The sequence below is a fragment of the Homalodisca vitripennis genome, chromosome 3 (assembly GCF_021130785.1).
Source record: "Homalodisca vitripennis isolate AUS2020 chromosome 3, UT_GWSS_2.1, whole genome shotgun sequence".
Taxonomy (NCBI): domain Eukaryota; kingdom Metazoa; phylum Arthropoda; class Insecta; order Hemiptera; family Cicadellidae; genus Homalodisca; species Homalodisca vitripennis.
The window spans coordinates 4669806-4697549 of record NC_060209.1 but is presented as its reverse complement, the minus strand read 5'-3'; the positions used below and the strand labels follow the sequence as shown (position 1 = coordinate 4697549).

General features: G+C 32.0%; 1 protein-coding gene across 1 annotated transcript; it reads left to right on the top strand.

The window, feature by feature from the left end:
- Positions 1-27404, top strand: LOC124356538 (peroxidase-like). Its single transcript, XM_046807593.1, has 13 exons — positions 1-477; positions 4731-5210; positions 6935-7108; positions 8922-9106; positions 9210-9408; positions 14355-14552; positions 15854-16007; positions 16356-16512; positions 17379-17549; positions 23306-23366; positions 23560-23697; positions 26000-26105; positions 27275-27404. Exons 1-13 carry the CDS (start codon positions 432-434, stop codon positions 27333-27335), a joined length of 2130 nt encoding a protein of 709 aa, XP_046663549.1. The 5' UTR covers positions 1-431; the 3' UTR covers positions 27336-27404.
- The last annotated feature ends 340 nt before the right edge of the window (positions 27405-27744 follow it).

Here is a 27744-nt window from a genome sequence, read left to right as displayed (position 1 = left end):
AAATTAACAAAACTTTAAATGTCTGTAATATAACTTCCAAACAAATGTTTCTTTGAGATAACGCTTATGTCATTGTGTTCTACTGAAAAAATTTTGTTTTATTTCCATCTCGACCTTCTAACTCATTGATTGCCGTCCTTCACAGTTATTGAAAATTTTATAATGGCTTTAGTAGATTTATAGGTGTAATATAAATGTAATAAGTGTCCTGATACTTTTTGAACACCCTGTATGTTGCAACAAGTGACCAACATACCGTGACTTTACATTACATTATCCGTGACTTTCCTGAGAGGCTAACAAATGACTCTTGAAGCATACTTGTGACAGTTTAGCCACTATTTCTTATCACTCAAAATGATAAGGTCGTGGCTCGTAAGAACATTTCATACCCAGTTTTGCCGTTCCACAGTTACATCATTAAGTTCCAAATGAAGACGACAGTAAAGTTAATTGTAACGGCCGCCTGTACTCTGAGTGAGGATTTCTTTTATTATCACTATAATTTTCTCTTTTAATTGCATTGAAGTTGTAAACCACACGTTTTTTAGGAACAAGAAAATTGTATTTTCACAACTTTAGTGCTTGATAAAGTTTTAATATCAGTTTGGACCATTGCTCATTGTTTTGGTTTATTACCAAATTTATATAGTATTATCACCCATTTTTAAATATTGAGTAGATGTGTAAGATTACGTTTGAAGAATATTAAATTAATATTAATTCAGAGTTCTTTATGTTCATATTTTTGTCTTACACATATAATAAAGATACAAAACTGGCGACATTTTCAAGTTATCTTATAAACTAAATGCTTAATTAATTAAACCTTGTCAGATTTTAAAATATTAACATAATTTACAATATATAGTCCAAACACATTCATCTATGATTTTAAAAAAATATCCCTAATACTATAGAATACTTTTCACACAAATACGTCTTTACTAATTTTTTAAATGATTTTATATTACTTATAGATTCAATATAATCAGGTAGATTATTGTACAACTTTTTCACAGAATAATGAGGTGATTTATCAGTTAACTTCAATCTGTGGATTGGGTAATGAAAATCAGTTATGTATCTTGTGCAGTACTGATGAAAATTCTGGTTTTAATTAAGTTTGCTGGCATAGAATTTGTTTTGTTTTATGCAAAGTATACAATTTAAAATATATAAAGAAGGAACAGTTAAAATTTTGTTTCTTGATCAAGAGCTTACATAAGGCTCTCTTTCCAGAAAAAGTTGTTTTTAAACTTTTTTTTTAATTAAAAAAATTAATTTGCTTTGCTGGCATTACCCCACAATAAAATTTCACACTGCATTATTACCGTGAGAAATCATTTACCGTGGTAAATCATTACTCTTGTGTTTAAATCAATTAGATTTCTCAAAACTAACAACTGGAAACTAGCTTTATTGAGTTTATTACACACTAAATGGTTGTCTGCTTCCAATCCTAAAAAGTCTGTACTTTTTACTATTGACAAGTCAGAGGCTTTATAAAAGGAGTCTTAGCGATAGAATGTAGAATGTATACTGATAATGCGTAATGCTTATGTGTACTCTCTGACTAGCATCAATCTTTGTCCACTAGCAGATAATGCACAAAGTAAGTAAAATTAGGCTGTTTTAGATTCATGAATTGATATTGTAATAATTGAAAAAAATACTACAACTTTTAAATCTTTATAATTTTACTTGTTCCAGTTATTTTGTGTCATTGCCACTATACACAGCATAGATTATAAACCACTTTAGGTCACAATGCTTTTCACTACATGGGTGCTAACCCAGCTTACTGTACCTGGTTTTATCTCTGACTTCAGCGTAGAAATCATGAAATTTAATTAAACTTTATTAATAAAATAGACTAGTAACAATTAAGCGATTTTGGGGCACCTTGAAGTTATAATTGTTATTACAGTATGTGTCGAGGTAATTTTTTTTATTATTGAGTACCACAAAATTTATTATAGATTTCCCATTTGAGTACACAACTCAGGCTTAGCCTTTATAACACCCATAACTACGCAGGTAACTCATTATATTTTACTAATATTTTAAGGTTGCACTCTTCCTTCTGTTATACCCTCTTCAAAACATTACTTCTCAAGCTATATTTCTAATGAATGATACAATTAGTTTGATAACTTCTTCATTAAGTTTTATTAGGTTTGTTTATCATTAGTTAATCTCTAACAATTGTACAAATGTTTTTAATCTTGCTATTTCTGTCATAATTCTTGTTGAAACTTAATGATAATTAGATTTTATCAATCAGTAATAAACAATACAGTAATATAAATAGATTAATTTGGTTAATGAATTTGCTAGTCTTTAATGGTCTTATTGCTGGAAATGGAGCAATGTAGTACCAACAATACAAGTCTTGTCTGTCAGATTAGTCAGGTAACTGGAACAAATTTGAACTATTTTGGTGTTTTTATTTTAAATATGTTTGCAGCAGTCAACGAGAGGCTTCTTTAACAAAACCTAGTTTTTATGTTTTACCACATCATCAAAAAGTTGTGAACATAAATCAAAATTTTCAAATTGCAATTTCAGGTATATCATAAAATAAAGTTTGGCAACCATGTCAATTGTACAAACTTACATTAACATGAATATTTTTTAGTTATTAAGCGTGGTTTGAAATTTACTCAAATTTTTATCATAATGAGGTTTGAAGTGATATCTTATTTTTATAAACTCTGAGAGAATTAATATTAATTACATAATCATAAATTATGATCTGATTTGAGAGACAAATTTGTGTTTATATCTATCCCTTGTGTACCAGGAATATCTAAGAAAATTAGGAAAGTTGGTTGAAAGCACAACAGAAGAACTACGTTTAAAATACACAATACTTTTAGACAACGTCTCTTAAAAATAAAACCAAAAAATGGCATACAGGTTTCCAAAAACTGCATTTACAGTATAAAGTGTAGATGTAACATAGGAAATGCATAGATGAGACCAAAGGCCATTAAATGTTAGGATAAAGAAAGATGCTAACAGAAAAGTTAAAATTTCACATCATTGTCCGAAGATCATTGTACAAATTGGGATGAAAATTTGAACCTCATTGCAATGAAGCTTCTGATTTTGCCCCTATTGATTGTATCAGAATGGAGTAAATGCATGATGATCAATAAAAAGCTCTGTACGTGTAACACAGATAGTAGCCTATACTGATTTAATGTTAGATCAACTTATTGTTGTACCTCAATGGAGTAAGAAATAAAATAGTCCCACAAAAATATCAATATAAAATGTTCCTCCTCTTTCTTCTTAACTTTCTTCATGTTAAGAGGGTTAAACATGAAATTAGTAGGGAAGTATTTGGTCTTTTGAAATCTGTGGGTACTCAGATAATGATCTGTGATTATGAAGTGACAGTTTTCACAGATTTTCTCATTTGCTCTTACCACCAGCCATCTCTTAGATACTTAGTCAAAATCTTACTCATTCTGATATACTGTCACTCCGGAAGCAAGCACAAAGGTCTTTTTAGAACTAAGTCCACAAAGAGTTTTCTCAGCTTCTTATCCTAAAAAAATGCAGTGTAAATTTTAAATGAGTGCACAATACCAAGAAAACTCAGGAGTATTGTGCACTACTGCAGCTGCATTTTTACTGAATGAGTTGCAGAACAGAACACTCAGACACCAAGATGGCAGTGGAAGTTCCATTTCTTCTTCCACTTTTGTAAAATCCACTTTATGGAAGCCAGAATACATTACTATATATTTACCTTAAAATAAAATACATGTTTCCTCCGTACCATAACAAATATCTCATCTTAATAAGATTATTTGTAAATTAGATTGACTATTATTTTTGTTACAGAACCCAAAAAGCTAAACAATTGGGGGTTTTCCACCATATTTTTAGTGTTACAAAGTGCATGCTTAGTCAGAGTAGAGGGTTTGGGTTTGAGTCCAAATTTTCAGACTTAATATGCTGCATTGGCAAAACACTTAACTTGTTTGTACTGCATTATTTTTTACAAGTTTTTTGAGTTGTTTTGAGAAAGCCCACAATATTTTTCAGCAATTTACTCTTCTTTGACTGTAAGGTCTGCCATGTTTTGTGTAAATGTGTTTGGGCAATAATTTACCAATATTTTGGAATTTGCTCACTATTGCTCTTAACAGTGAATGTTCCTTATTTATTTCAATAATGCATTAAAACTTTACAGGAATACAACCATATCCTAAACTATCTGCAAGATGAGTTATATTGACATTTTGTATATGTTTGTAGTTACAAGAACAAGCACTTAGATTTTGTTTACATACTATCCAAAGTTAATTATACAACAGTGTATAGCTCTCCTTCTCTCATAATTATAATAAAGGGTTAATCAAACAAATTGAGTATTCCAACAGTAAAAAGTTTGGTCTCTTCTAAAAATAAAATATTCCCCCTTTGTCCTTTAAAAATGTATCAACTCAGAGAACTAAAATAAATCTACCTGATTATGTACTTATTTTAAGGTATGCTTCCTACTTCCATTACCATTTATGCTCCAGTTGGGAAATTTACTAATCAAAAATCATCCTCCTTCTGTCTTCTATCTCCTCTACGTTTACTATTATTTCATTCACATTTGCTTCAAACTCATCCTACCATTTGGGCCTTCCTAGTGGCTTTCTTTCATCACACTATCCAAGTCGTGTTTCTTTGTACAACATTATTAGGCTCTACAACTTTTTCAGGCTCACTAGTACACTCTGGCAAACAGCAATGTCGCACATTACCTCATGGCTTGCTTAACCCTTATTGTAAAGAGCCTCTCAGCGTCACTGAACCCAGCAGTAATCAGCAGTCTACTACCACTCGGCAAGACACTACCACTCAGCAGTCCACTACCACTCAGCAAGACACTATCACTCAGCAAGACACTACCACTCAGCAGTCCACTACCACTCAGCAAGATACTACCACTCAAGATCAATCCGTGTTAGACTGTTGCGCAGGACCAGTCATCAACATGTCACGTAGAAGTTATGCAAGTTGCAGCAGGAAAGTCACATCTCTGACTGTGATAAACACTGCTGAATGCAGACAACAGCCCACTTGCGATCTGAAGGCCAAGTACCGCACTGTTGATGGCTCTTGTTCCAATCTGCAGCATCCTTCTTGGGGCCAGGCCGGTACCCCGTTCACCCGGCTCCTTCCGGCCAACTACCAGGACGGTATGAAACTTTCAACCTTGATTCTACCTTATTTAATTAGGCTTCAACACATACATATGAAACTTGATTGAAGTCTCATAGAATTGTGAAATAGGGAGAGCCGGTAATCACATGATCTAAGACGTTGGACTAGGGTCTCAACTAGAGGTAACATAGGTTCATGTTTTGTCTATAATCAATGCACTCTTTATCAGTGCTGTTAGTATTGTAATGAACTGATTCTCATCTTTATTCTGTTTGATAAGAAAAGAGAACACGAATATTATGAATTCTTACACAGACCTATAGCTAATGGGAATGGGCAGAATAATACAAATTACAAAGTGACAGGCTAGTGCTTAGTAAAGATCAAACCACATGATCAAGATTGATCAGCTGACTGAAGCAGGTTTTTACAGAATGTATCTGGTTCTGATAGGATTTGTACAAATATTTTGCATGTTTGTCGTATAATTTTGTATAATGTATAACCAGTGCTTTCAATGTGTATGTATGTATGTATGTATACGAGTATATATATATATATATATATATATATATATATATAAAGTACAGTATAAAGATAACACTATGTTTTGAGTATTAAAATCTACCCTCTTTTCAGGTGTAAAACTACCTTGATGCATTAAAACTATTTATAAACTAAAAAGTGCACTGATGGACTCCCATTCAAAGTTATAATAACTATTAAGTGATACCTGAATGTTAAACGAATGGTGTGATACACCACCACCAACACACACATGACAATGAACCCAAGCGATGTCATGGCGCAAGAGCCAAGAGCACAAACAACACGTCACACCTGAACGAGTGAAGATGGAGCACTCCAATAGATTTCAGTCTCCAAATTTAAGTGTTATACTTCATTGTAACAAATAACAATTGAAAATGTCTAAAATTCTACTATCCTTTCAAATTGTCCCTAGCCAATAAATAACAAACTTTAACCAGATTATGATTATATTGTAGACAATGAAAAGCAACATTAAAGACTCAGCTAGTGATTGTTCTGACTAGAAACACTTCATATTTCAGAGAAGTTTATGCTAAAGACTGACTTTAGACTCAGAAATGTACTTTTGTCATTTTATAAATTTGAATGGGAAGCGTAGTTCCAGTTATTTTCCTAATGAATTAAAAATTTCAAAAATAATTCCGATCCATAATAAACATGATTGAACCATACATTAAATTACAGACCAATTTCTTACTTCCTGCCTTCTCAAAGGTCTATGAGAAATTGGCACATATTCAACTTAATATGTCTTTTTTACAAGAGCACAATTTTATAGACAGTATCCAACATGGGTTTTGCATTGGTAAAATCTGTGACTACAGCAGCAGTTTCATTCATAGATTCAGTGGTAGATATTGTCAATAATGGACAACTCCCAGTGGAAATCTTAATGGATGTATCAACATTGTTTGTTGGTATTGATCACTCCATACTGATTAGTAAATTAAGATTAATTGGTGTGAAAAACATGCATATGAATGGTTTACATGGTATTTTATGTTTAATTAACTTCAAAAGCTGTAATTATTTAAAATTTAAACTCTCCTAATCAAGTGAAGCATATTCTCTACTTTAATAGATATTTCACTTCCTATGTTACTTCTTCCCAATAGATTTCACTGAATCATAGTTACTTGTATTATTTATTATAAAACAAAAAATAACATTTATGATGAGCAGTTACACAATATTAGAAGTGTTACAGGTAAGAGTAAACCAAGACTGAGTGTAACCGGTCGGCCACTACCCAACGAAAGGCACCTCAGCACAACTTTCTTCCCAGATCGCAATGTCCCAGACACTGTAAACACTCTGAATCTTATGTTGTGGGGACAGCTCATAGCTCATGACTTCACTCATATTACATTCTCTAAATCAGGTAGGCTACTGATAATTCAATTATCATTGTTTCAGTCATGTCAATAGATTGTACTTTCTGTCTCAAAATTAAATATACTAAACTTTTAATACATAATGAATATATATAACAAATAATATATTCATACAAGTATAAAATTTGCAGAAGTGAATCTGGAATCTTCAAAATTTACTGATGAAATAGTTGCTCCTGTTCCAAGCAGAAATTGATCTGAAATTTTCAAAATCTACTGATTAAATAGTAAATTCTATAATAAAGGTCACAGGGTTTTATTTAAACTTGTTTTACTACTATTTATTCAGAAAATTTGGTATACACAGTGAAGTTATTATAACTGACAATAAAATAATTACTTGATATACGGTATTTACAAATATTAACCAGAAGTATTTACTTTCTACCAACAACAAGCTGATTGAACAGACCATAAACAATAAACACCTAAAATCATACAAGTATTTATATGAAAGACAGCAGGTCACTAAACTTGGCACTGAAAAATCTCAGCCTCTCTTTCAATTATGAGGTGTTTCTCAGGGTAGTTCCCTTGGACCAATCCTGTTTAACTTGTACACATCTGATCTCCCCTGCTATGTACAATATTGTTCTGCTCATTCGTATGCGGACAATTGTCAACTGCACTTGTCATTTGAAACCGGAAAGGCTTCAATGGCCTTAATCGAATCAATTTTGACCTTAAAAACATCAGTACATAGTCAGTGAACAATGGTCTGAAGCTTAGTGTGAACAAGTGATTAGTTCTCCATATAGTTCTACACAAGTCCTCGCTGATGGTGGAATCATGGTCGTGGTTGATATTTGAAATCCGACCATTTATGACAAGGTTAAGGTCATGCTTGACTGTGACCTTACATTTTTTGATCATGTCACTAACACCTCTCAGCGTGCACTTGGCACACAGAAGGTGTCTGTACAGGTTTAGAATATCTGCTAGGTAGTCACTTGTTCTGTTGCCATTTTATTACTGCAATCCATTCTATGGGAACATCATCTTGGGGGAGACATTGATCAAATAGAAAAATGCAAAATTCAACCATCCGGTACTGTGTTAATCTCCATCTTTCTGATCATGTGACCCCTCTCTGGGATGCTATCTGCTATCTACATGCTCCCAATGGAAATGGAGTATTGGATTTTAACTTGTTGCATGGTTTAAAATATTGCTCTTATTCTGAAAGAACCACAGTACCTGAGTGAGAGGCTCTTGTGTCATGGTGAGGTTTCTCAGTGTGGCACCCGTCAGGATGGAGGGCTTCAGACATGAGAAGTGTAGTAATTCATAAAACATTTGCTTGTTTTACATGTATACTGGAACTCTAAAAAGATATTTATCAAAACTAATCATAATTATATGTAATATAATCATTTCAATATGTAATATGCTAATCCATATAATTAAGATTATTATAGTAATAACAGTAAAACAGAATTTAAAAAAATAGATATGTTTGTGTTAAATATGGAAATAAATAAATGCTTTATTTTATTTGTATATTTTAATAATTTTATTATCTTAGCCCTGATACTTATAAACTGACATTTTATACATTTTGTGTCTCTGGCGTAATCTAAATGAGTCAGTCCATGAAAACTATCAAGATTTGGGTAACTGATATATTTCCCTAATATCTTTAAAAACTGAGATGAAATACAGTATATGAAAAATATATAATAAAAAATTATGAACACCTAATTTGAGGTTATGAAGAAGAAAGCTCTGACATTTCTGAGACACCTCTGCAACAGTTTAATCTTTATCTTTGTTTTCTATTGACTGAATATTGTTTACCAGGTTCATCTTCATGTTGTACCTCTGACAATCAACTGCTGCCAACCAACAACTTGAGTGATAGTTGTTACCCAATACAAATATATCCAACCGACTACTTCTACAGTCAGTTCAATATAACCTGTCTCAGCATCAAAAGAGCTGCCCCTTTTGACTCTGGCACTTGCCCTGGTAGTCCTACAGAACAGGTAGATTCTTACTCTTTTCAAGATTTCATTAAGTAATTCACATTGTTTTAATTTGATAACCTCTTTTGAAATGAAAATATCAAAAATAAATTTAATTTTTCAGGCTAATATTGTCACACATGTGATAGATGCAAGCATGGTGTATGGTAGTGATATAGATACAGCCAACCGTCTCCGTTCATTTACCAATGGAAAGCTATTTGTCAAGACAACCTCAGACGGTCGAGATTTTCTTCCCGACACAGCAAATCCTTTTTTTCCTTGTAATAATAATGCATCAGAACATACATGTTACGATGCAGGTGAGCTGGGTATAAGTAAACTATAAAATTGGTGTTATAGCTTTTGTTGGTTCATGTTTTTACACAGCTTTTTTAAATGCTTATTACTCTTTTTTTCACTGTCACCTATTACATGGTACAAATCTTTGGGGAATTAGGGACATTGAATCATGTAGACCTCATTTTATTGATCTAATTATTCTAATGTTACCCTGTGTGTTCATGTTTCAGTCAATTATGTATGTTAAAGACCATTGTGTAGAATTTAATTTAAAAAGCAGTAAACATATATACAAAACCAGAAATAAAAACCTTATTGATGAAAAATTTTTATGTCTAACTAAGACGAAAAGAATTTACATACATATTAATTGCATAAAGCTTTTTAACAAATTACCTTTAAATGTAAAGTCTTTGACTGTAAAAAGTTTTAAATTAGTTCTTAAGAAATGGTTTTTAAAATAAAGCTTTTTATAGTTTAGACGAATTCTACAATGTTTCATGAGATGACATTATTTTAGGTGTAATATTTATATATATCATAAATGATTCTTATATTTTAAGTTTGTTATTACTGGTTATAAGTTATTGTTAATTTTATTAACTTTTATGTTTGTTAATTGTTATATTTGTTCATTGTTATATTTTTTAAATTTTTGTATTTAGATTAAAACACATTTGATAAACAACAAGTTATCTTACAACATCAAATTTACACTGAAGTTAAATGTCTACTATTTTATTTATGTCATTGTGCTACCATTTAATTGACTTATGTGACAAAGCCTATTGTAACTTATTATTTAATGGCAATAAATGAATTGAATTAATCACATGTAAATCTTTGAGTGAATCAGAATCAGAATAATTTCAGAATCATTTATTGGCCACATAAATATTTCATACAAAAATACATAGGCAAGTTACAAATTTTATCATAACTTAGATTCACAGTTATATCTTAAAAGTCTAAGATTGTCCACTGTCCATTCATGAACTCCTGGATAGAGTAAAAAGCATTTTTTAACAAAACTTCCTCAACTCTTATCTTAAAACTAGCATTGTTAAGCAGTCATATCTCTAGAGGAATTTTATTAAGGCATTTACTAGACATAATCAATGGGCTCTTATCACTCTTATGGAGTCTAGTTTGAGGCATGTCGACATAATGCTTAAATCTAATCTCATATGCATGGATCTCACCTCTTTGTTGTACCTTGTCTCCATTTTTCCGTACATAAATCAGACATTGGAGAATATACAATGAGAACAAGGTTAGTAATCCAAGATCTTTAAATAAATTTCTACAGTGTTCAAACCTGCCAACTCCAGCTATAGTACGAATTGCTTTTTTTTGAACAAGAAATACATCCTGTGCATGGACAGAGCTACCCCATGCTATCAACCCATACATCATATGACACTGGAACAGGCCACAGTAAGCTTGGCGGAGGCCATCCTGACCCAACTCACCACACAGATACTTCAGAGCATAAATACTGCTGCTCAGTTTCTTTTTGAGGCCAATTATATGCGGTGACCAGTTAAGTGTGGGATCCAAAGTGAATCCCAGAAATTTTGGAAGACTATCAGCCGGGCCAGATTTTTCTTTAATTCCAAAAAGAACTGTGGAAGGTTTTTCTTCATTTAAAACCAATTCATTAGCAGTCAACCAATTTTGAACAAAATTTTGATTGAATTTTGCTAATGCCAATGCTCGACTGCCAATCTTCTGTGTGTTGATGATGGTGGTATCATCAGCATACAGGATGACCTCCGTTGGAACACATGCGCTAAGGTCATTTATCATTACTAAAAAGAGTAAAGGCCCAAGGACAGACCCCTGGGGCACTCCACAATTTACAGGTAAAAGGCAAGAATACTTATTACTTAAGGAGACATATTGAACTCTATTTTCTAAGTAGGATTCAAAAAGCTTAAGTGATTCATTTTTTATATTTAAATATTTTAACTTATGAAGAAGAAGCTCATCTGACACACAATCAAAGGCCTTGCTGAGATCACAGAACGTTACTACAGCATAGGCTTTGTTTTCAAATGACTCCATAACTTTGTCAACTAAACTAATTAAGGCATCGGTGGTGGAGAGCCCTTTCCTAAAACCAAATTGCGAATTGATGATCGGCTTGTTTGATTCTAGGTAATTCATTAGTTGCTTACCTATTATTATTTCCATAACCTTAGATAGAACAGGGACAAGTGTAATTGGTCTATAGTTGCTTAACTGATCTATTTTTCCCTTCTTAAAGATAGGAGGGATTTTTGTTATTTTTAAAACATCAGGGAAAATGCCTTGAGATAAACATCTATTAACTAAAACAGTGAATGGTTACAAAGTACAAAGTACGTTACAAAGTAAGCAATGGTGTCTTTAACCAGGGTGTTAGATAAGCAGAGCCGCATTTACAAATTCGGCGCCCCTAGGCCTACAGACCAAAGAGCGCCCCCCCCCCCCCCCCAGAGGACTCTGATTACACTTACGTAGAAATCCAGTAATTTTCTTAATTACGTAATTTTGAAAAATGAAAGATAATTACAATAGTATAAATATATATATAGGAGTGTTTTGAATAAATAAAAGCAATGAACCAGTTGCAACATAATATTCTAGCTATTGTTATAATAACAGTGGTCATTTATATGGTGTAAAAATAAGTTAAAACATATGAGTTTTTAAAGTCTTTTATTTGATTTCAATCGAAAAATGAAAAAAAACGTAAAATACAGCTAGAAATAATAACATGAGTACACATAAGTTAATTTGAAACATATTGTATTTGATGAAAAAATTAATTTTGCAGCTTCGATATAAATACTTTGTACAAGAGAAGAAAGTTTGGTGTTTTGGGAAAATATCCAATTGCCGAGCGCCAACACCACCCGCCGCCGCAACTTTTTTCTTTTGTGTACTTTAAAATTTATGCGCCCCCTAAAATTTTGCGCCCTAGGCCTGGGCCTAGTGGGCCTATAGGGAAATGCGGCACTGTAGATAAGCCAAAGTGGTCTCTACTTTTTTTCTCTTTAAGCTGCCTAACTACTTCCAAAACACATTTCTCAGTTACACATTTAAAACCAAACTCCTGTACATTGTCTGGAATCTTAAAATTAGTCAACAATTGGTTAAAACTTAATCCTATATTTACATTACTTGATTTTGACTTGGCTTCACTTGCCACATTTACAAAAAAAGTATTTACATCATCAGGAGTAACAGCATTTAGGCGTACATTACTAATACCTTTAGATTTGTTTTTATTTACAATATTCCACAAGGCTCAAGTCTGATTACAAGATTCCTCAATATAGCTTCTGTTTGCTTTTTTTTAACTTCCTTAATCTTGTAACGATACAGTGCTCTTTGCCTACTGTACATAAGTTTGTAAGTGTTAGTTTGATTTAGCCCTAATTTGGATAACATATAATAACAAGTCTAGCCTATTTTTAATATACTTTAGTAATATACTTAAGTTCATCAGTGTACCACTTTGTACTGTTACTTTGATTTCTACGTTTGTGCAATGGTAAGTTTGCTTTAGTTTTATTTCGGTTTTTAATAAAGCTCAAATTAAAATAATAAATTACAGTATCTAGAAATAAATTAAAACTAGTATTTAAGTCATTAAGATAAAATTACATCTCTCCAATTTTCTTTATTTAAATAGTGTTTAAATATCTTAATGGAGTCATCATTTATATTTACTAAAACATTATTTACATTATTTAGTGGGAACACACTAGTATTTTTTTTTATAAATTGATAAACTAAAATAAATAATAAGCCGATACAACCAAGAATTGAAGTAACGCCGAAGTAAAGGTAAAAATTCTATATAAAACTGATTGTAACTTTTCCCGAATTAGTACAAATTGATGATTGACAGCTGTATTGTATTGTTATAGGTTAAGTTCATTTGTTATTGTTCTGTCCTTATCTTTACTTTTATAGTGTAAAGTTATATTGCTCGCATTGTACATACCTGTGAAACTGCATGCTACCTAATTTATAGCTCACGAACACGATAGCTTAGGTGTTATTTTCCTTGTAGGTAGTTAGTACAGTTTTGTTGTAAAACTAGCACACTGTGCAACTGCATGCTACCTAATTTATAGCTCACGAACACGATATCTTAGGTGTTATTTTCCTTGTAGGTAGTTAGTACAGTTTTATTGTAAAACTAGCACACTGTGCAACTGCATGCTACCTAATTTATAGTTCACGAACACGATAGCTTAGGTGTTATTTTCCTTGTAGGTAGTTAGTACAGTTTTGTTGTAAAACTAGCACACTCATGCATGTTAGACTGATTGCATGTCATTACAATTTTTCACAGTTATTTGTTGCAATTCGGCTGACAGTGACAGCAACATTGTCTGCTCTTTATATGTTTCCTTTTCTGTCACTGCCATCTTGCATATGCATGTTATATCCTGGGTATAAATGGTTTGTGTAACCGTCCTACAAGTTTACTGCCCTTTGACCTTTTGAGTCCAACATTTAGAGTTCTACCTTGGACAAAGATGACTCTGTGCACTAATTTTCAATTTACTGTGTAGTTAGACAGGCAAACAATGACACAATGTTAAAAATTACCTGTTGAGTTGAATTGCCAATCATTTTGTTACATGTTTCTTATACACAAGTCTGTATAGTCGATCAAACATCCTCCCATGATCTACCAAAAATCTATTCACAAATCGTAATAAACATTGATGGTTCGAAGTGTAAAGATACCTTCCTTTCTGTAGCAAAGGCATTGAGTAACATTTTTTTTTATATTTGGGGGTTGAAATATGTTATATTTTTTGTCTGTCAGTTTTATGACATTTTGGTCAGACTTATTGATCTAGAATATTACTTACGGTGCCTGCAATAGAATGTGTCAGGACATCATTCACAAAAAGTAGTTTTTATTGTTTTAAAATAATTTAAGTAATGACTTGTTCAGGGGATGACAGAGTGAACCAGAACAGTGGCCTGACAGTTCTTCAGATATCACTTCTGAGACTTCACAACTTCCTGTGTGATGAGCTGATAAAGATCAACCCTCACTGGGACGATGAGACTTTGTACCAGGAGTCTCGCAGGATCATGGGTGCTTTCTTGAACCATGTCACCTACAAGCACATTTTACCTATACTATTGGGTAATATAGTAGTCAGTATATTAGAAAATGTGTTGTATTGTTGTCACAACTTTTATTAAAAAAATTATTCAACGATATTATACCTGTAGATGTAGCCTCAAAAAGTGTTTAGTATAATTTATAATATACTAGATATAATAAATTTTATTTTTGTACAATGTTGTTGTTTTTGTACAATTGTTCTACCTACAATTATTCTGCACTTCAGAAAATATTCAGAAACTATTTCTAATTCTATGAGTTAAAATTACCTAATTTTATTAGAATGTGGACCATTGACATGATAGTTGCATAAATTTAATGGCTGACCTAATCACGAAATAAGTCTTACAATAATAGTAAAGGTAGTCTTACTCATGAATTAGTAATGCGCTAAAATTTATTTGAGTGCTTTGTTCACACCTTTTATACCACAAATAGGGAGCATTCTATTCAAAATCCAAGTTTTTTTACTTTCTCAAAATTTGTATTGATGTATCAACAAGTATCAATATCAAATTGGGGTTTTAATTTTATAAGTATGCATAGTGTCCCTTTTATCATACCATGAAGAACAAAGTTAACAAGCTCTAAAACTTTTATTTAATTTATATATAATATGAAATACCCAATTTTTATTACAATTTCAATAGTTAATTTTTTAAAATTACATTACTCATGCTATGTAACTTAGTCTGACTTCCTTCAAGAAGTGTCATGTTGACAAGTGATTTTTTGGCTCTATTAACTTTTATGAAGATATTACAAGTACATTAATGATCATTTTGGATTTAGGGTATGTGTGAATTGTGGAGATCTGCTGTGATTGCTGCATCAACTATCACAACCCTGACATCACCCCTCCACAATAACAGAATTTGCTGGTGCTGCATATCATTAAATTCTGTTACAGGGAAGGAGTATATGTATGAGAAAGAACTATTGGTGGAGAACTGCTGTGACTGCTGCATCAACTATCACAACCCTGACATCAACCCCTCCACAATAACAGAATTTGCTGGTGCTGCATATCATTAAATTCTGTTACAGGGAAGGAGTATATGTATGAGAAAGGACTATTGGTGGAGAACTGCTGTGACTGCTGCATCAACTATCACAACCCTGACATCACCCCTCCACAATAACAGAATTTGCTGGTGCTGCATATCATTAAATTCTGTTACAAGGAAGGAGTATATGTATGAGAAAGGACTATTGGTGGAGAACTGCTGTGACTGCTGCATCAACTATCACAACCCTGACATCACCCCTCCACAATAACAGAATTTGCTGGTGCTGCATATCATTAAATTCTGTTACAGGGAAGGAGTATATGTATGAGAAAGGACTATCGGTGGAGAACTGCTGTGACTGCTGCATCAACTATCACAACCCTGACATCAACCCCTCCACAATAACAGAATTTGCTGGTGCTGCTTATCGCTCCTTCCATTCTTTAATACCACGAATTATTGTGTAAGCCAATGCATCCAGTAACAATCCAAAATATTCTTGTTAATTTACTGTATCTATAACTTCTGACATCCTTAACATTTTGTTGAGGATTTTTCATGCCTGTACTTGAATTTTTGTCAAATTTTTACTGTAGTGTTTGTTTTACCGTGATAACTTTTAATCTCCATCATAAATAAGACAGATTACAAGATAATGTTAGCTTAAAGCCACATAATTGTAATGGTTGCCACAATTGCACCATCAACTAACCTCATTATCAATATTCAATGGAAATCTAATTGGCAGGTGCAATATAAGTGACGGTCATGTGACGGTCTATAATAAACTTGTGTACTTCAATATTTCCAGACTTGTAAGTAGCAACTACGAGGCTGAGAGCTATGTACGTTTTGATGACACCTATTTCAAACCCTCCTTCCTCCAGGATGCTGGAGTGGTAGACAAATGTATGAGGGGATTCGTGAACCAGCCACAACAGTCCCAAGATCTTTTCTTCACCCAGGCGGTAAGTTCATCATTCAACCTTCTTAGAGCAAATAAATGTGCTTGTTAGTTGACAGTACCATGTTTGAGGGTCCACTTTTAACATGGGACGTAAGTTTAAAATTGCATTATAAATTAATAGGAACTAAGATTTTTTCCTTTACATACAGATGATCTTGACTTCCAAAAGCTTTTGACATTTCTCATTAACTCTGTCAATTTAAAGAAGTAATATGGACTGAAGAAAGGGAGTGTCAAATTAAGGTAAATAAACTCCACCAGAGAGGCATTGATGAGGAATGATGCTTGAAGGAAGAGAGGAAGTAATTTTGAATAGTTTTGTTGTTAGAATTATATCATACAGAATTCCCACCTACACTGCCATTAATTGGCATAGCATTCTTTTTTCTCTATTAGTTACAATGAATGAGCTCTAGCAAAGTTTATCATTCTGGAGACAGGCATAAGTTCTCTTTTGTTTTTCAGTTTATCCGCAAGATATGTTGAGAACAAATTAAGATGGACTTGAAATTTTGCATTCTTCTTCATTTTTACGTAGGCAATATGATGTTTGAAGATGGTGCATGTCTCTCATAACATTCTTGAGTAATAGGTATATTGCGTAACTCACAAAATATATTTGGAAGAACTGTTGGCAATGTTATTAGTCATCAGTTCCTTTGCAATACTTAAACACACACAAAGTTTAAAACAAAAAGGTTTATGTGCACCACATGAAAGAGGAAATGTGTCTATAATAAACATACTGGTATAAAGTTTTAAAAAGATGATAATATAAGATTGATTACACAATTATTTAAATATTTGGTTCAATAGAATATATCATTATACAATTTTTCCAAATAAAAACATTGCATCTTTTTACAGATAACAAACTTGTTATTTAAATTCAACAACTCGTGGGGTTTAGATTTGGAGACCCTTGATGTGCATCGAGGTCTTGATCTGGGGCTGCCGACTTACAACGACATGCGATATCTTTGTGGTTTACAGAGAGCCAAACAGTTCAGTGACTTCAGAGATGTCATGAGTAAAGAAGTAAGTGGAGGGTATGAATAAATTGTTATTTTAATTTTAATACATGTTTTGAAAAATGTAAGTCCTAAATATCCACTGAATGGGAAGTAATCTTGATTTACATTCTATAATGGAACGTTAAATTATACACCATTTTACTCTCTAATTGTTTACTGTTAAGTTTTGTGGCATCTCTCCTTTTAAAGGTTCAGCTTATTTGCTTCAAGATACCTTTTAGTTTTTCAGTATAATTAATAGAATAGTTACTCAACAAAAATATTCAAAGCTATTAAAATTAAAATGATAATTTTTAAAAGTTACATATTTTACCAAAATTCCATATTTTTTTATATTTATGAGTCATATGTGTTCTGCAAACTATAAAACTGAACATATGAGCATAAATGGTTTACACAACCTTTGATTCTTCACACAACTCACTTGTAACATTTCTTTATTTCAAAATTTTATATATTAATGATAACGACTAAGTTTTAATGGTCTTAATATCATTATTATCTCTCATGTTGTTGACTGTTTTTGTGTATTAGTTAGTGACTTTTGTTAATACTAAATACTGACAGTGTTAGTAGTAGAGAAAATATAAGAGCACATCTTTAATTTGCCCACTGTACTTTATTTAAATATTTTATTTCATTCACTGTTATTGTTACACTGTTCAATAATTTGTCTAATTGTCTAACCAAAATTGTCTAACTATGGTAGACAATTCTACCAAAAATCTAAGAGTGACATACAAAAATTTGGACGTTTAACAAACCATGTTTATATTGTTGACTTACCTCTTGAAATATAATGACTGTGATATGCCGGAAATTATGCAATAATGCGTTTAATTTATTAAATAACATATTTTAATAAAATTTTTGTAAAAACCTTCTGTACACAACCAAAGTAAGGAAATATCAAGGTCTCTTAAATAATATTTGACTTAGGGTTCGTATTCTTTAAACCTTTTTTATTTTACACAAGAGAACGTTATGTTTCTGTTTACCTATATCAACAACATGAATAAAATATAAAAAAATAGTAATAATCAAAAATGTGTTGATAGCAAATAGATGTTAAGCTCATATTCAAATAATCTTGATAACTTCATGCAAACTGTAAAAACCTACCTTAGCTACCGACAACATCCAAATTTGGACTTAAATAAAACTTGAAGGTTTTATTTCAAGAGGCGGTTAAATTATTTAGCCCCAAAGTACAGAATTTAATTCTTGCAAATGATTACATTTTACAAAATTAATACAATAAAAACAAGGTTTTAAAAAATTTTGCAAAATGTATCAACTTTTTGAATGTGTGAACGATGAATTAAACAGGTTTGAGTTTTTTCGAAATAACACATAATAATTTTAAAATAACTAAAATGGATTTAGATGATTATCAATAATTATATCTTTAAAATGAGGCATATATTCTAATTCTCCAACTCAAAATAAGGGCATGAAACTGCCTAAGGTTAACATTGTGCTATTGGGGGAAAACTCAAAGGCACTTTACAACAACTGGCTCTTGAATTAATCATACCAATCACTCAGTTTGATAATCAATTGAAATGTTCATAATAACAAATCAAACAAATTTGAATTTGCAAAAATAGTGTGTACTTTTGACATTTTGAAACAGTTGTGTTATATTGCTTTAATAATTATGTTATTCCAACAGCATTAATAATTTCTACAGTTAATGTGATAGATAAATAATAAAAAAGAATTTAATGGGATTGGAAAGTTTATTTTCAGACCACTTATAAGAAGTGGTATTGAATTTACGGTATTCAAAAGAACAATGCATATACTACATGAATGAATGGAGTATTTTTAGTTATTAACAATGAGAGATAATAAAATCAGAGCAAACAAAAACATAAGGATGATTGACTTCTTTCGACTGTGGTGAACCCACAAAACTATTATCCCGACTGTCTGAAGTTGATAATGTCTTATGCCACAGTGAAGGTGTTATGTAACATAATCATGAAATATCTGGAACAATTAAAATGTCGACTGTGGTGAACCCACAAAACTATTATCCCGGCTGTCCGAAGTTGATAATGTCTTATGCCACAGTGAAGGTATTGTGTAACATAAACATGAAATATCTGGAACAATTAAAATGTCGACTGTGGTGAACCCACAAAACTATTATCCTGGCTGTCCGAAGTTGATAATGTCTTATGCCACAGTGAAGGTATTGTGTAACATAAACATGAAATATCTGGAACAATTAAAATGTCGACTGTGGTGAACCCTCAAAACTATTATCCCGGCTGTCCGAAGTTGATAATGTCTTATGCCACAGTGAAGGTGTTGTGTAACATAATCATGAAATATCTGGAACAATTAAAATGTCGACTGTGGTGAACCCACAAAACTATTATCCCGGCTGTCCGAAGTTGATAATGTCTTATGCCACAGTGAAGGTATTGTGTAACATAAACATGAAATATCTGGAACAATTAAAATGTCGACTGTGGTGAACCCACAAAACTATTATCCCGGCTGTCCGAAGTTGATAATGTCTTATGCCACAGTGAAGGTGTTGTGTAACATAATCATGAAATATCTGGAACAATTAAAATGTCGACTGTGGTGAACCCACAAAACTATTATCCCGGCTGTCCGAAGTTGATAATGTCTTATGCCACAGTGAAGGTGTTGTGTAACATAATCATGAAATATCTGGAACAATTAAAATGTCGACTGTGGTGAACCCACAAAACTATTATCCCGGCTGTCCGAAGTTGATAATGTCTTATGCCACAGTGAAGGTGTTGTGTAACATAATCATGAAATATCTGGAACAATTAAAATGTCGACTGTGGTGAACCCACAAAACTATTATCCCGACTGTCTGAAGTTGATAATGTCTTATACCACAGTGAAGGTGTTGTGTAACATAATCATGAAATATCTGGAACAATTAAAATGTCGACTGTGGTGAACCCACAAAACTATTATCCCGGCTGTCCGAAGTTGATAATGTCTTATGCCACAGTGAAGGTGTTGTGTAACATAATCATGAAATATCTGGAACAATTAAAATGTCGACTGTGGTGAACCCACAAAACTATTATCCCGGCTGTCCGAAGTTGATAATGTCTTATACCACAGTGAAGGTGTTGTGTAACATAATCATGAAATATCTGGAACAATTAAAATGTCGACTGTGGTGAACCCACAAAACTATTATCCCGGCTGTCCGAAGTTGATAATGTCTTATACCACAGTGAAGGTGTTGTGTAACATAATCATGAAATATCTGGAACAATTAAAATGTCGACTGTGGTGAACCCACAAAACTTTATCCCGACTGTCTGAAGTTGATAATGTCTTATACCACAGTGAAGGTGTTGTGTAACATAATCATGAAATATCTGGAACAATTAAAATGTCGACTGTGGTGAACCTACAAAACTATTATCCCGGCTGTCTGAAGTTGATAATGTCTTATGCCACAGTGAAGGTGTTGTGTAACATAATCATGAAATATCTGGAACAATTAAAATGTCGACTGTGGTGAACCCACAAAACTATTATCCCGACTGTCTGAAGTTGATAATGTCTTATGCCACAGTGAAGGTGTTGTGTAACATAATCATGAAATATCTGGAACAATTAAAATGTCGACTGTGGTGAACCCACAAAACTATTATCCCGGCTGTCTGAAGTTGATAATGTCTTATGCCACAGTGAAGGTGTTAACACCAGTAAAATGAACAAAACATTTCTGCTATTGCATGCAAGTATAAATGACCTGAGGGTAATCAATGTGGTTGATTGAAGAGATGTAATTATGACATCATTATTTCATCCAAAACCATGTTTTTAACCAGACATTAAAATTACAGTAAATAATACTACATTAATTTACTGGATTAGAATTGTAACATAAATATAAACTTTTAATCCAATTTTGTTATATTTATTAAGTGTACATATGTACACAGTTTAAATAAGAATCTTGAGCTAATTTTTATTTCAATATCATGGACAAGTGAAATAGAAATTAAATGTTTGAGTTTACATTATTTAAATAGATATGCATAATAATGCATAAGCCTAAAGCCATATACCAACATATCAATTACAATTATGTTGTATATGTTTTATTATGTACGAGGGGTGTTCAATAAAGACTGATAGTACTCTTTCAATATCTTTAATATAAAAGTTTAGACTTTAACACTTGTATCTCCTTCTAAGTAGTCACCATTTAAAGCCACACACTTGTTCCAAAGCCTCTGCCACTCCTTGAAGACGTGTTCAAAGCCCTCCTTAAACAGAACCTTCAAAATCGCCTCTAAAGTCTTAATAGCGGCAGTAGCAGTTAGAAAACACAGGCTACAAAAAAGGATACAAAAAAATTAATTTGGAGCCAAGTCAGGGCTGTAGGGTGGATGTGGCACGGTTTTGATTCCTTTTTTGGCTAGAAAGTGAAGCACAGTATTGGCAACATGGGGGCGAGCATTGTCGTGATGCAGTTTCCAGCATTCGACGAGGTCTGGCCGCTTTTTGGAATGTGATTTTTGATTAGTTGCTTCAATACTAAAATGTAGCACTCCCCATGAACTGTCTGACCCTGTGGTACAGTATGGGTGTACACCATACCAAGATAATCAAAGAATGTAATCACCATTGCCTTTGCAGCAGACCTTTGAACACAAGTTTTTTTTTTGGTGTTGGTCCACCTTTTACCACCCACTCTGTACTCTGTTGTTTTGTTGCATGATCATAACAGTGAATCCAACTTTCATCAGCAGTAATAATATTTTTCCACCATGCATCACCTTCTTTACGCACGCACTGTAACCGAAGTTGGCAAATTTCAACGCGATTTTATTTCTGAACTGGTGTTAACATATTCAAATGATCATACATGAGTGTATGGACACTGCCAAGTGATATATCGAGCATTATAGCAAGCTGTCAAATGTGGGTCAGTGTGAATCATAACACCCCCAGTGTTGATTGTTTCTTCGGTAAGGGCAGAAACAGGGGCGACAGGCCCACCTTCCAACTCACATGATTCCCATCCATTTTAAAAATCTTTATGCCACCTACAACAGTTTATTTCACTCATTGCATCAAAAGCTTTTTTTCAAGTCGCTATAAGTATCCATAGCACTTTTCCCCAGTTTTACACAAAACTTTATCGCATATTTTTGCTCACGAAAATCAGCCATAGTAACCTGTAGAGGCAAAAATTTGCAACTGTTTATTAATCAGTTGCCATGACAACTGTAAATATGCAATAATGTTAACAGCTGATTTGGTTGTTGCTACTACTTCAATGTTTCATACCAACTTGAAAAAAAAACAAATTATTGTACTTTGTTTGTTTACATGTATGCTACTGTCAATCTTTATTGAACACCCTTCGTATATACAGTTTTAATATTAATTCAAATACATGTTGTAGGTTAGTTGAATATTAAATTAGTGTTTTATTTAGAGTGTAGTGTTTATAAGCACATAAGCTTCACAAGGATGTGGGCCAGATGTTTGTGCTTGTGGCCAGATTCTCAAACGATAGTTGAGGCATAAATTGTGTGTTATTAAAATAATAGATACTTTGTGGTTCAGAGAAGAATGACCCAGGATATAACAAACAAGTTGTATTGAATGTACCAGATTAACAATGATTGGAAGAAGGTATAAGTCCTTCAATGTGCCAAATAATACTAGGAACATAATTCTTGAATCTTATACAAATCATGATTTTTTTAATAACAGATTTTTGTGTTCCAGGCAGTCAAGAAGTTGGAATTAAACTACATATCTGTTGAGGATGTTCATTTATTTGTTGGAGGTTTGCTTTCTACATGTTTTTCTATACTTCTGCTATCTCTAAATTAGATTAATGTTTGGAACGTTTTTAAAACATGTTTGGAACAGTAGTATTAGTTTTGTTGTCTTAAAATAAATTTTAAAACTATTCTAGAAATAACAATTTAATAGAGCAATTATTTATATGCATAGTATATAAATAAAAATGACATTAGGTATGCTGGAGGACCTTATACCAGGTACTTTGGTTGGACCAACATTCCAGTGTATCATTGGAGAACAGTTCTACCACTACATGAGAGGTGACAGATTCTATTACGAGAATTGTGGACTTCCTTGGTCTTTCACTCACAGTAGGTAGAATTAATTAATTTCATAATTTTTATACATTTGCTGCATGTGGAAATCTTTTTTGTCCTTAATAAAAAACATACAGCACCGATTAAAATAACTATTTAGAAATAGCTAATTTTATCAGTCTTGATAAGATTAGCTGTGTTAGAGGATAATGCTGCAATATGTAAAAAGTGAAATAGAAAATGTTTGTACTTGACTGTGACGATACACGCATAAATAAACAAGTGTAAAAATAGTTCTAGAATTGTTACAGGCACGAGGTTCTTCTTGTTCCATGTACGAGTTAAATGTAAACATCCTGATTTAAAATCATAAATGATCGAGGAGTACGCTGTATTGTTACTAATTTATAACACACTAAGCACAACATTGGTGTATATACAATATTCCAAGAACCTCTAAAAAATAAAAACAAAACTTAAAAATAACCACATAACAAAGGTTTTAAAATTAGAGATTCAATTCTGGACAAATGAGCTCAAGATATTAGTGATAATGTATTGGTGCACTGAGCAGTTACTGACACCATCTTATCCTAAATTAAGAGTATTGAATGAAGAATTCTTGGAACAGCTGGAGAAATTTTAAATTCAATAGAAATAATAATAAGCATGCTCTTTTAAAATGTAAAAGGTCTTTCAGAATCAAAGATTTTTCAGTATATATCTTTTGGTGTCACAAAAATTATATTTGATTATAAATAAATATACACACAAAAATTATGAATATATAAATAACATACAGTATTAGTAAAGGATTTGTAAATAAATTTAACCGGTATAAAACATAAAAATAGAGTTAAATTAAAATTTTGGTTTACAGGTGTCCCAAAAATTAGTGTCAAGCAAAAGTCCAGCGATAGAGAACCCCTAAAGGTACCCAAATAACATAAAAATGTTATCCGATTTGTTTTTGTTTTCAAGTTATTAATACATTTGTATCATTTTTACTAAACTCTCGACTGTTATAACGTTTTTGGCTATAGCCACGTAAATAACTAAGATAATATCTTGAATTAAAAAAATAACTACCCGACTGGTAATTGTATCTGACGGATATAAATTTGTCACCATACATCTATCCACGGTGTTTGGATAAATCATTGTGTTAGAAAACGTGAAATTAGAAACTATTTTAAAATCTTTGAAAGCACATTAAAGATAAAAATCTTATTATTTTTTTCTCAGTCACAATTAAAAAAACGTACATTTTGTCAGCTATTTACCCTAAAAATATGGCAGTGCTATCCTAATCACATCATGCCTCAAATTTCACTCAAACACATAGAGCCGAAAATTCCAGTTTCCAGTTTTATTGGAAGATTTGAAAATCAGTTATAACGTAATCAATCATGATTCCTATCACTTTATTCATATGTTTTAGTAATCAAATGCAAGCATTATTTCTTTGTGACAACACAATACAATAAATAAGTAAATTAATTAAACTTTATAAATATAATTTACGTTATGAACTTTAATATTACAAAAACCTTTTGTTACAGTAAATACTAGACACAGTTGGAATATAAACACTCATACAATGATAAAACTCTTTGGTTTTAGCAATGGATTTTATCCGATAATCTGACTATCTACAGGATTCCCAAACTGGGTCTAAAATACAAGTTATTTATTTGTAAGGAAGAACAAAAATTCACTCACTACTTATTTGAGAACTAACAACACAAAATCATAAAACAAGTTATTACAAGAATAAACAAACAAACAATCATGATTAACATAGCATTTATTATTTTAAGGTTTTGTTTTGTCTGACCAAAGCCCATTAGGAAGTCCTGGGAATAGCAATAGCTGGTTTTGCCAGTTAGTATGTGAAACACTTTCAGTCCACTTTGACACAGTCATTGGTATATCGTAGATTTAATTTGGATTAAATATTAGAAGGATATAATCATTAACATAACATATCCATTTCCTTTGGAAGTATGTTATTTTAGATTCAGTTGTAGTTACAAAATAACTCCAAAATATTTGCATTTAAACGTGAAAGAAGATTTCCCATTGCTATAACACTGATTCTTTCATTGTATCTTTAATTTGAACATTTGGATAAATGTATACTACATCAAAGTGTATTATATAGTCTTCTATAACAAGGTTTTCAATTGATTTTATAAAATCACACCTATTCTTGATTAAAAATTAAGGAAAAGTTTCTAAACTCAAATGAGTTTTTGATAACCATTGATATAAAAAATGTAAATGTAAATTATATGAATATTGTAAAAACTCTGCATGATCACACTTAATGATTTTCCATGTGTTATTTTATTAGATCAACTTAACGAAGTTTACAAAATGTCCGTGGCTTGGATGTATTGTGTTACTGGAGATGATATACAAACTATCCAACACGAAACTTTCCAGAAACCTTCTGAACAGTAAGTATAATTTATACAAACAACCATTGTAATTTACATTTTTCAGTTATTTTCTAAAAGAAAACTCACAATTCTCCAATAATTTTTATATTTTAACACGAGGCCTTTCGACATCAAAGATGCCTCGTGTTAAAGTATAAACATTATTGGAGAATTGTGAGTTTTCTTTTAGAAAATAACTGAAAACTGTTTTTCTAATAAGAACAGCTCCTCCTTCAATGCATTGTAATTTATTTTTAACCATTCAACTACTGTAGACGTAATTTTTAACACATTAAGAGCGTCCATTTATGATATAGCTGAATAAGGTGGCCGTAGTTCTTCCATAGCAGGTTAGTGAAATCCATTTATCTGTTTTAAAATGTGTATCAACTCAGTTAAAAAATACATATTATCTTTATAGATTACTACAGCAGTAATTAATAGAAATGTTACACTGTGAAAATGTGTATTTATACATAAATATCAGTACATTATAATATAATTAATAATCAAACACACACCAAGTTGTCCTTAATTTATGTCATAACTAATCTGTTTATTTACTGTGAAATTAAGTACTATTATGGTATTTTCAATGTATTTGCAATTGTCAACACTCTTTTTGGTAGTTTTTAGTTTGAAAAATAGGTTTAGAGTTCATAAAAGGGGTTAAAAAAACTGAGATAAATACACCAAACATGCTTGTAAAAATGACTTGGTTACAAAAGTGTCCACCTGTCTACAATGTATATCAGATCGGGCAATAGTCCTCATAGTATAGGAGTGAATGTCATTTAGAATGACAAAAATAATCAATAGCCAACTAAATGTCAGAAAAGTGTTTAGTACTGAGGAAATAAAAATGGCTGGATTTCTTACTTAGCAGTTAAAAGGCTAACAATATCTAGCCTTAACCTTTTATTGAACTCATATAGGACAGAGGATTTACTTGCATAAGCTTTTATACAGTTCTGCAGAATCCAATAATACTATAGTTTGTGACTGTTTTCTTTTTTAATCAATTCTAAAGTTTCTAAATATTAACTATAATAAAATCGACTTTTGCCAAGAGTGAATGAAAATTAAACATAAGTTATATACAAACATGAATTATTCGAGGCATGAGAAATATTAAGTGACGAGGTCTGTTATATTGCCAACTAAGTATTTGTTTTCTTATTTTTCAGGAATCCAATAGTTCCCTGTAGCCAGATCCTATCTCCAAACTTCGACGCATGGAAAGAATAACATAAAATTAAGATACTGTCAAATTACCTAATGCCTTTCCATAACTAATAAAATTTGTATCACTTGAAACTCTAGTGTTTTACATCTTCACTGCCAAATAAGATAAAATTGTTTGTTACAAACCAATACAGATTTGATGTGGAAGTTATCTGAAATATTTTAAATTTGAGATTGTAAAACATGAATATGACCAGGAAATATTTTTAACATTAACAGTATCTTGGGAACCAGCTGCTTTTAGTGGAAAAGCAGCATAAGGGATTCTTTTTACACACAAAAGGGAGCATATTATCATTAATTATAATATGATTAGTTGGTGAATCAAATACAAGAGAGTATTGTCAGAGCTACATACCAAGTAGAGTAGAACCCGAAGAAATTGGGTTGGAGGGGTTCCTGCTGGCCTGCC